The sequence below is a fragment of the Neomonachus schauinslandi genome, chromosome 1 (assembly GCF_002201575.2).
Source record: "Neomonachus schauinslandi chromosome 1, ASM220157v2, whole genome shotgun sequence".
In the NCBI taxonomy this organism is placed as follows: Eukaryota; Metazoa; Chordata; class Mammalia; order Carnivora; family Phocidae; genus Neomonachus; species Neomonachus schauinslandi.
Genome location: NC_058403.1, coordinates 204,978,398 through 204,989,203, shown reverse-complemented (window position 1 = coordinate 204,989,203; position 10,806 = coordinate 204,978,398). Strand labels below are relative to the sequence as shown.

General features: G+C 52.6%; 2 protein-coding genes across 2 annotated transcripts in view; both read right to left on the bottom strand.

The window, feature by feature from the left end:
- The window catches only part of PRKACA (protein kinase cAMP-activated catalytic subunit alpha), a 16,648-nt gene extending 16,337 nt beyond the window's left edge, over positions 1-311 (bottom strand). The window contains exon 1 of the mRNA XM_021705583.2: positions 91-311. Coding sequence (XP_021561258.1) covers positions 91-136 — 46 coding nt within the window. The 5' untranslated portion in view covers positions 137-311. The remainder of the gene's footprint in view (positions 1-90) is intronic.
- A 2,142-nt stretch (positions 312-2,453) lies between these two features.
- ASF1B (anti-silencing function 1B histone chaperone) lies at positions 2,454-10,534 on the bottom strand. Its single transcript, XM_021705378.1, has 4 exons — positions 10,296-10,534; positions 5,789-5,904; positions 4,033-4,209; positions 2,454-3,652 (listed from the first exon to the last, which is right to left on the bottom strand). The coding sequence occupies exons 1-4, from the start codon at positions 10,402-10,404 to the stop codon at positions 3,446-3,448; spliced, it is 609 nt and encodes a 202-aa protein (XP_021561053.1). The 5' UTR covers positions 10,405-10,534; the 3' UTR covers positions 2,454-3,445.
- Positions 10,535-10,806: the final 272 nt, after the last annotated feature.

Genomic DNA, 10,806 nt, shown 5'->3' with positions numbered 1-10,806 from the left:
GAGGGTTCGGGGGGAGGGGCCAGGCGGTGATGGACAGGGCGGGGGCTGGCAGCGCGGGACCGGGATCGGGGTCATGGCCCGGGCACTCACCGCTCTCCTGCTCGCTGCCCTTCTTGGCGGCTGCGGCGTTGCCCATCGCGGCGACGGCGGCCGGGGCCGGTCCCGGAGCTGCGGCGCGGCGGGTGCTGGCGGCGGCCGGCGGCCCAGGAGCGCGCTGGGCGGCGGCGGCGGCCCCTCGGGTTGGCTGCGCTGGCTGCGGCGCCGCGACCCCCGCCCAGCCCCTGCTTCCCGCGTCTCTCCGCGCCCGCCCGCCCGGGAACCTCAGCCCAAGTCCGCTGCTGCTGTCCGTGACGCCCCCGCAGCCCGCCGCTCATTGGCCTAGGCCGTCCTGAGTGACGGGGCCGCGCCGCCGCCCATTGGTCCTCCGCAACCCTCCCGAGCCGCCATAGGCCCTCGGCTCCGTGACGCGTGCCGCGGACGCCCGGCCACTCGCAAGCTCGCGAGGCCTCAGCTGGGCGGGCCGGTGCACCTGACTGGCCAAGGTTTGCGACAGGGCCCATGGCCCGCCCAGCGAGGCCGCCAATTGGCGGAGGCGCGCTGTCCGGCAAACCCTCCGCAGAACATTCAGTGTCAATCCCGGGGTGAGAGGGCGGGGCGGAGATGCAGCCCCACTGCTCTGGCCGGCCGGGCGGGGCGGCGGAGGCAGACGGATGGCCGCGCCGCGCTCCAAGGCCCAGGAGGCGGTCCAGGCGGGCGCCCGCCTGGCCCCGTACGCGCCGCAGTCCCCCGCCTCCGCTTAGTGCGGCAGCGGCCGCCGGCCAGCTAAGGTTGGCGCCAGGGCCTCCCCCCGAACCCTCCTGGCGCAGCCGCCGTCCACCTGCCAGCGGGGGAGGGGCGCGGCGGGTGCTTCGGGTCAGAGGTCGCCGGGCCTCCGGCAGTCGTCATTCATAAGGCCTCGCGCAGGATAGCAGGGTCCGGGCCGAGGAGCCTTTTAGGTCTCCTCCAGCCACAGCCGGAGCTTCAGGAGGATGCTGGACCCAGGGAGCAAGGGGTAGTTGGGAGGGGGCTCTACGTCCATCGCTTTGCTGGGCATCCACTCTGGGCTTGTGCGTGTCAGCTGGCACTTTTTTTTTTTAAGATTTTATTTATTTATTTGAGAGAGAGAAAATGAGAGAGAGAGAGCATGAGAGGGGGGAGGGTCAGAGGGCAAAGCAGGCTCCCCGCCGAGCAGGGAGCCCGATGCGGGACTCGATCCCGGGACTCCAGGATCATGACCTGAGCCGAAGGCAATGGCTTAACCAACTGAGCCACCCAGGCGCCCCAGCTGGCACTTGTTAAATACATTGTGCCCTATTCCTATCACGGAGGTACTATTACCATCACTCCCATTTCACAGATGAGGAATCTGGGGCACAGCCAGGCTGGGGATGCCCTTTTTCTGGGCAACACAAAGGGAAGCTGCCCTCCAGAGCAATAAGATGACTCTTTTTTCTGGGTGCTCTTTTATTTTTATTTATTTTTAAAGATTTTAAGTAGTCTCTACATCCAATGTGCTGCTCCAACTTACAACCCCAAGATCAAGAGTCGCATGCTCCACCCACTGAGCCAGTCAGGCACCCCTGGGTGCCCTTTTAAAACACAGACTGAGGTCAGTTTCTCACTGTCACACTACTGACATTTGGGGCAGGGTCATTCTTTGTTGGGGAGAGGGACGGTCCTGTGGGTTCACTATAGTTTTAGCCAGCATCCCATCTCTACCCACTGGATGCCAGTGGGACCTGCCTCTTCTCCACCAAAGCCATCTCAGACATTGTTAAATGTGCCCCAGGGGCAAAGTGCCCCCAGTTGAGAACCACTGAAGTAGAAGACCCAAACAGAACTTGCCAAGGGGAGCAGGGGGCCAGATGAGCCAGCTATCTTGACTCAGGGGCTAGCTGGTCTCAGGTCTACAAGCCAATTGGCTGCTCTGCCTATAGATTTATACAATCTGCACCCTCTCCAGCAGCTGTCTGCACCCATGTTCCTAGGTCCATGTTTCTGGGAGGGAAGAGTGAGGGCACTTCTGTGAATTATGGGGAAATGGCTCATCAGCCAAACCAGTCTACTCTGGGCTGGGCAGTTACAAAGTAAGGCTAAGTAAAATTTAATAAAAGTGTTGCTGTGTGTCCTTGGAACATGATGTTAATTTCTTCCTGTGGGTCAAGGTCAAAGTCTAAAAAATCACTGGTTATGCTCTATCCAGAACAGCTGGGTTGCTTAACTTTTGACAAAGAAAAACCCCTCCCTGAACCTCAGTCTGGAGTACAATTATGTAACCAATTAAGACTAGGGTAAGAAGCTGAGCAAAGGGACAAAGGGCAGTCAGCCCACTGGCTGCGGCAAGAGCCCCCTCACCACATCATGAGGAGAGATGGACAAATCTGCCTCAGCCCACTTAAGACAAAAGCAGAATCAGTCTAGATGAAGTGCTTTTTATTTTTAGATCAACCAAACATATTTAATATAAAAACCCTTTAATATACAAACTGTAATCACAATAGCATCCACATAGCAGCAAGGGAACTGGGCATTGAGGGGAGCATGGCAGGGGAGAGGTTTTCAGGGTCCCTATGGTTTCCTGTGCCTGCAAGAGCACGAGGTCTTCGCAGAGGGCAGATCAAGGCAGGCAGAGGGGCCCTGATGCCAACACTGAGGCAGACTGAGCAAAGCAGACTCCTCTAGCATGCCATCTTCCCACCATGGCAGCCTCCAGGGAAAGCCAGATCCAGTTAGGAGATGACGGGAAGGTGGTTGTGACTGAGAGGAGAGTCAACCATCATTCCTCAGCATCCTGCTGAGCACGCCTTTGGGAACAGAGTTTTCCAGAGGCTGTTGGATTAAAAACTGTCCTGGGAGAAGGACAGAAATTGTGTCCAAGTGTACCTTCTAACCAAGATTCCTTGCCTGTGACTCCAAAAAGCTGGGTGGATTTGCTCCGATGTTTGGGAAGGGACAGGAATGACAGAAGCTTTGGCTCAACAGGGCTGGAGCCTTGCCAGGCATTGACCAAGAAAGCCTCAAGGCAGGCCAGGGAGGTCTGTGGGAAGAGCTCTGGGTCAATGGTACTCAAAGGAGCATGGTGGCACAAAGGCCTGCAGGTGGAATTTATAGTGTGTGTGGAAGAGAGAAAAGACACAAGTCACAAAGAATTAAAAACTGAAGTACGTGCTTCTTACAGGCCTGGGCAGTAGAGGTAAGATGATCCTTCTGGGTCAGGGTTGGGAGAGATCTGAGGCCTGCTCCTTCCTCAGAGCCATGTCTGACTGGCCTAGGTATAGTTGATGGCCCCAAAGTCCTCCAGATGGCCTCCATGGGACTGTGTGGGAGGCCCAGCTGCCCTCTCCAGATGTGCTAGGAGACTGGCCACAGTCCTGGCTGGGCCCAGGTAGGGCCTGGATTCCCACAGTTAGATGCAGTCCATGGAATTCTCGGGGAGGAGGCCGGGGATGCAGCCAGGGAGACCCAAGCCCTTGATGGGAGCACAGCTGAAGGGGAGGCCACAGCCCAGGGCAGGGTCCTGGTTCTCTATGGCCTCTAGCCTGTCCATGTTGTTGTCCCAGTTGATGTGGAAGCGGGTCACTCGGGGGTTCGAGGCCAAGATGTTCCTCTGGAGCTGGGGCAGAAAGAGGAATGTCAATCCTTGTCAGCATGCCCTGTCATTACTCCCACGGAGCTGGGGCACCCCCAGCCCCTGCCCCAAGGCCAGGAAGAACAGCTTACTTATTCCATCACCATCAGCAACTATGGGTAGAACTCCAAGGAGTGCCTATATATCATGACTTAGGGCTGAGACCTATCTAATCTCAGTTCTGTGAGGCGTGCTTCTGAGAAACAAAGACCTTTCTCTCTCTGGTTCTAGTCTGGAGCTGCAAGATCTGAGCATGACTTGAAAACCTTAAGAAGTGACCTTGGCTCCCAGTTCCAATGACTCAACTCCCCCAGGTGCAAAGGAGGCAGCCTGTCCGAAGCAGGAAGTGCAGAGACAGGTCCCACCTGAGAGAAGTCTGGCTTCAGGGGTGGGTTCTCCCGCAGCTCGGGACTGGGGTATTCGTTGTTGACGTAGTAGCCCACACGGATGAACTCCTGTCCATGGTAGGTGCAGGTGATGAGGACCACGGTCACACCCACAGCATCGGTCTCAGGGATGAGGGATGGGTTGGGGGCGTCAGCCTAGAGGAAACACACCCTGTGCCTTAGCATTGATCGCACAGCCACACCTCCATCTTGTGATTTTCGAGCAAGTAAATATACTGAGCCAAAAGTATGGTCTCTGCCAACGGGAGTTTCTAATCGAGTGGGGAAGACAGAATCAATCCCGTAAATGCCTGTAAAACGCTCAGTGTGACAAGTGCCACAAAGGAGTAAATGGTGCTGAGGAGTGTAGTGAGCAGGGGGGAGGGTGGCATAAGATAAGGCAGGTAGGTACCAGGCCACCCAGGGCCTTTTGGGCCAGTTAAGGGCTTGGGGAAGAACAAGAATATTTAGCAGGAGGTAAGTGCTGCATCACTCTTATGGTCTGTAAAGACTGGCAGTGTGTGATGCTGTGATGGGAGGAGGGCCATTATGTAAGCAGGGAGATTCGGCAGTTTACAGTGGTCATCCTGGAGGTGTAGACAGTGACTTAGACCAGAAGGGAGAGGACAGAGGCGGACAGATTTGGGGTGTGTTGTTATGGATAGGACCAGCTACATAACTGGTACAAAATGAAACCAATACCAAATGAAACATGGGATCCCTTATTCACAAATAGTAAGTTTTAGCCAGTGACAGCAGAATATTAGACCAGGTGCCGGGCCCTGTGTGGCTGCATGGGCTGAATGCTCAGGAAGCCAGCCCTGCTTGTGGAGTGTAGTAGACGGGCTTGGCTTGCTGGTGGCCTGGCTACAGGTGGGTGAGGCATTAGGGGATGGGAGGAGGTTGCTTGGATTGAGGAGGGAGCGGCCGAGTGGGATATAGGTAAGGACTGAGCAGAGCCTTTGCTTTTAATATCTTTAAGTATTTATTTATTTTAAAATATTTATTTATTTGAGAGACAGAGAGCGAGCGAGAGGGGGGAAGGGGAGGAGGAGCAGAGGGAAGAAGAGAATCCCAAGGAGACCACACACGGAGCCCAATGCAGGGCTCGATCCCATGACCTCGAGATCATGACCTGAGCCAAAATCAAGAGTCAGACGCTCAACCAACTGTGCCACCCAGGAGCCCTGGTAATTTTGCTGTTCAGAATGGCTACCAGGCATAGTGCTTAGTGCAAGGTGATGATGTGCTTTATGAAGAAAACGTGTGTTAGATAAGCTTTGTTCAGGCATGAGTTATAGTGCTGTTGGCAGGGAGTTCAATGTGAATGAACCAACAATATTACTAAATAAGGTGTCTTTCAACATAAATACACATGAAATAAGATTATGTATTGATTGGTTGACAACAGGACTTGTAGGAACCTATCCCTGTATTCTTCCAGGGACAACGGTTCGGTATTCACAAATTCGCTAATGCAGCATTCGCAGTGACCCTATAGGACGTGACTCCCGTGAATAATGAGAATCAACTATGAATCAGTGGCTCATGGTGACAACTATGACACAGAAGTGGAGAAAAGGGAAATGTATGAAGTACTTCTGAGAGGTCAGACAGTTCCTGAAAGCAGAGCCAGAATTTGAACCTCAACTTTTGGCCCCTGAACCGCACTGTGTGCTCTCAGGTACAAGAGGATGTCTCTTGGTGCCAAGGCCTCAGGCCTTGTCTTTCTTACCTGAAAGATGAACATGTGTCTCCCCGCTGGGACAGGCCCAACTAGCACGGAGTCTAGGATTTGATCAAACTCCTCACTCTCAGCTGAGCCAACATAAATGATCTTCCACTCTAGATCTGTAAGGATATGGGATATTAAGGATTTGAAATACCTGGGCAGCACGAAGGCAGGGGAAGGTCTTCTCATGTGAGTTGTAGACAGATCCTTAATATATTGAGAGATCTTTATTCTCAAGAATACCTGACATCTGGGGACTAAGTGCCAGGTACCATAGGCCTGAACACTAGAGTGGGCATGAAACTCTACTTCTAGTGGGGAAATTTCTCCCGTGAGCCTAGCTGTGCCCGGTAACATTGACTCTGCATCTCCAGGGAAACTCGGGGATCTCAGAGCCTGAGGGTGAACCGTATGGCAGAGGTTGAATTAGGAGCCACGTGACAGAGGCGTGCTGAGGAGGGAAGAGCAGGGAATTGGGCCATTCAGGGCCCTGCCCACTGGGTGCTGGGATAGGAAGCAGCATCCTCTTTCACACACAGGGACCAGTGCCACCAAACTGAATAGATCCCTCGACAACTGGGCCAGGGCAGCGGATTCCAATCCAGCAGGAGAGCCAGCCGTCAGGAGGGGGAAGACGAGGCCACTGGGGGAGCCAGCCAGCCCCCAGGTCTTCCAGTTCCGGCACCAACTCATGCCTCCCCTCAGACATGTGGGTGACAGTGACTCAGTCAACAAACGTGGCACCGTAGGGTGATCCTTCAAACCCCAACTCGCTTGCACCCCATCCAATAGGGGGATCTCATCCATGAGTAATTCCAGCAAGGTGAAAGGAAAAGTGCTTAAGGAGACCCTGCCCAGCAAGCACAGGAAATTCCCGGTGACTGCTGCCTCTTGCAGGAGGTCCAAGTGTATTAGGGGCAAGGTCATGCTAGTACAGGGGAGGTTGGCAGGAGACCTGCAACTTATTTTAGGTTCTTTGAAATTACACAACCTACAGCTCCAGCAGCCGGCGGAAATTTCACAAGCTATGAGTTTCACAGGAAGCAAACTGTTGTTGAAGTTGCCCTGTTTCTTGGTCCAGTGTCCCACAAGAGCATCCAACTTGGGAAACACTACTAGGCTGGGCCACAGCTACGGAGGTTTGTCACCCAAGCCCCAAGCTCTTCCTTGATACACTGATTTCCTGTCCCTTTGCAGCATCACCCAGACCTTCTACTCAGGGACCTTAGCAGGTCTGTGGCATAGACCTCACCGGGGTTAAAACCCCAGTCTCTTATGATTTGCAGGGACCGATTAAGTTTACTGATTTATCTTTGTGACAAGGAGTGACACGCCTAGACACAACGTTTCTGGACAAACAAAAGTCAAGCTGGCTCTGTCCTTACCTTTCTAATTCAGCTCTCTATTTTGGTAGCTTTCCTCCTGCAACCCCCTCCCCCCCACCAGTGGAGTCCTGTATGTGTGCATTTAATCAGTGTGCTGAGGGGATAAAAAGGAGGCTGAGGAGAGCAGGTCCTGTGAGGGTCACAGGCACTGGATGTTCAATACCACTGGCAAAACCTAAACAAAGACTGGTGTGGGTGCTGTCCGGAGAAAATGCACTGCACCAGCAGCCAGGCAAATGGGCCACCATGGCTCCCTCAAGAGAGGCCGAAAAGAAACCAGAGAAATGACCGAGGACCATAGAGAAATACTGACTCAAGGGGTTAGAGGAGCTGATAAAGTCATCTATGGAAGACAGCAGATGCTTGAAAATAAGGACCTACAAACTGGATCATCTTAAACTTGCTGAAGCGTTTGAAGCAGAAGCATACTTAAGTGGCTCCATTTTTTAATATAACCATTTTTTAGAAGTAGGAGATGATTGCACACGCATAACATGGTGTACCTAACTTTTCAGGCAATTCCAAGGGTAACTTGACAGTATTCAATTTTGTCTTTATGCCCTGACTTTACAATCGAACAGTCGACAACATGCTCTTCCACTATGTACGAAAACAAAACCAAAACTAACCTGATTAAAGGCATGTAAAAATTCATCATAGTTGAACTAGCTGGAGAATGTTTCCCGCCTTAAGACAAAAACAAAAACAAAGACTATCTAGTAGGCTTTTTTTCTGTTTATCACTTTACCTTTGTTCAGAATCATATAGATGAATCGTGGCCTGACCACGGTGTTAGCTGTGGGACAGAACATCTGGTTCCATGACTTATTCAAATAGTGGCTGTTGAATTTCTCAATGAAAGAGAGCAAAAACATACCTACTGTATTAAATGTGGACCCATGCCTTGGAAGCATCTATTTCCAGTTGCCGAGGAGAAAAAAGAACCAAAGGGGCTTGGAGCCCTTGGGAAACAGGGCCAGCCACTGACTGGGGGTTGGGCCTTTTGTTGGATCTTCAGTTGCCAGTGTCAAGGAAACAAGACTGAGATTTCTCCAGAATCTGAGAGACTTCTAAAGCCTGGCCCCCTCCAACTGTTTGGGAGGCAGGAAACGGATTCTCTCTGCTCCATGGGAAGAAGGCCAGGAAGAGGCAAAAAGCAAGCTGGCAGGTCAAAGTCATGGACAGCCCTAGGGGTAGAACCAGAGTCTGGGTTTCCAGGCCAGAGTTTGCTTTCCAACTTGCATTTCTCTGAGCAAAAGCTTTATTGTTTGGGTGTAATTAATAATAGCACCCCCTTCATTCTCTTTTGAGAGTGTCCCGATGTGGAAATAAATTCTACGGACAGTCTTATTTATGCTCCACTTCTTAAAATAAGGGATGAATTCTTTCTTTCCCAGGTTATAGCAAAGGTAGAGAACTCTGGACTCAGAACTTAGAGACAAACTCTAGTGTCAATGCTTCTACAGACGTAGCACCAAGACTTCTACTTCTATGACCCTGGGGAAGTCATTCCATTTCTCTTTATTAAAAAATAATGACCAGCAGGTTGACTTTTGACTTTCCTGCTCGGAGTCCATAAACAGTAAAGCAACAGGGCAGAGATTTTCCTAGGAATAGAAGTACTAGATAAGGACCATGCAACCCTTTTTAAATGCAAGGAGCACAAACAGGCTGTTTGAAACCTGATCTCCTGCCTTCTGGGAACTGTGAATCCCTTAACCTATTAGCTCCTTATATCTCCTCCTGGCTTTAAAATTAAATTCTTATTCCACACTGTCATTCTACACTTTAATTATTTATTTACACCCTGCCTTGTTCCAGAAAGGATTTAACTGGGCTTATTCTATAGTTAGTCACAAGTAGATTCCTTAATTTAAAAAGGAGAGAAACTGGGAGAGACTGATCTATTGACCTAGCCCAAAAGGACTCACATCTCGAATTGTTATCAACCCCAAACTAATCCAAGTGGCTGGCTTTTCCCACAAACCACCCACCTACCACTGAGAGGCGCTAGTTAGCACACCATGGCCTCACAGATCTCCAGCTCCTCAGCTGCGGCCTCTTCTTTAACCAAGTGGAGAATCTGTCTAACGGAGTACTTCCTCCTGAAAGTGGTGCCAAGAGTCCCTGGGCAACCTTAGATTTTCGATTTTTATAGACCTTTACTTGAAAGGTCTTTCATTCTTTGTGGTTCCTGTCTTCTATCTGTGAGATGAGAGCCATGTCCACCTTTTTAACACACAGATGAATAAGTACATCTGTGAAAACACCTTGGAAAAGATGCACAAAAAGTTCTGAACTCCCAGCCAACTGTTTGAAGTCAGATACCATCATGGCTCAGCCTGGCCCACCCACCCCCCAGACTGGGTCAGACCATCAAAAGTGTTGAAAGAATTTCTGCAGTAGATCAGCTGGAACCTGGTGGGCAGACAGTGGGAACCGGCTGATGCTTGACTGGTTATGCCACCCCTCAGATATGAGTGTATTTATCGAAGCACACAGACAGGAGGGAGGAACGGGAGCTGGGGAAACCAAGTTATCCTGAAAGACTGGAGCTGGAAACCTGCCGTGCTTCCCCAGGTGGAGCTCAAGAGTGGAAAACTGGGTACAGGCTAAGGAGGTGGGAAGCCAGGTTCTGGGGCATGTGCTTTGGGGTTAGAAAACAATCAGAAGTGGGTGGGGGTGCGGTTGTTTTAAATATCAGCAGGTTGGGGAGGGGATTACTGGGAGACAAATGGGGAGATCGGGGCGAGTAAGGTCTTGCCACGGGGGAAAGGGATTTCACAGAGATAAAGGGTAACGGAGGGGCTCCGCTGGGAAAAAAGGAAGGGGGACAGGGTGACTGACGGTCTCTGCAGGTTAAAGAATGGAGACTGATAGAAAATACGTGCCCAGGAGGAGCTCCACAGAAAAAAAAGAGCGGGATGATGGTCTCCACTGGGGAAACGGGAGTAACTGTGGGGAGGGGGTCGGGTTGGCCATGGGGTGTCAGGATAGTCTCTTACAAGGAGGCTGGGGCTGAAGGGGAGGGAAGGAGGGAGATCAAGGTTGGAAGGGCTTGTTTCACGGGGGAGGTCGGGGTTGGCCGGGGGGAGGGGGGGATCTCCACACAGGCCCAGCCTCACCGTCCGCCAGGGCCTCATTGCACTCGAAGCTGATCTCGAACCGGAAAGGGCTGTGGAAAGGGCTCGGATTCTCCAGCACCGCCACGTTCAGCACAGAAACCTTGGCCATCGCCTTGCCGGACTGCGGCAGAGGCCACAGCTGGGACAGAGCCCGCGCCTGAGTCCTCTGTGGTCAGCGGGGTAGCGTTACCCAGAGCAGCTCCCGCCTCTTCTGTCCGCCGACTGAAGTGCGTATTTGATCCGCGCGCCTCCTTCAAATAGCCGGCCCCACCCTCCCGCCAATCACCGTCAATGCCCTCCGGCGGCGCGAGCACATCCTCAGCCAATCCTGAGGCGCGGATCGGCGCGCGCCGAGACTCCTCGGGCCAATCCATGGAGCTCCCTCTCCGGGATGCGCGGGGGAGGCGGAACCATTTCTTGGCTTCTCTGGGTGCCCACCGGGAACCAATCCCCAGCGTCTCCGACTCGGATGTCTAGGCAGGGGGTGGGCGGAGGCAGAGGGCGAGGCTCC

What these genes read in the sequence shown, in the direction of transcription:
- ASF1B (XM_021705378.1), bottom strand. Translation starts at nt 10,404, where the DNA reads ATGGCCAAGGTTTCTGTGCTGAACGTGGCGGTGCTGGAGAATCCGAGC. An exon ending in CAATGAGGCCCTGGCGGACG is followed by an intron (nt 5,905 to 10,295) that starts GTGAGGCTGGGC and finishes ATATCCTTACAG; the next exon opens with ATCTAGAGTGGAAGATCATT. An exon ending in TGAAGCCAGACTTCTCTCAG is followed by an intron (nt 3,653 to 4,032) that starts GTGGGACCTGTC and finishes TTTCTGCCCCAG; the next exon opens with CTCCAGAGGAACATCTTGGC.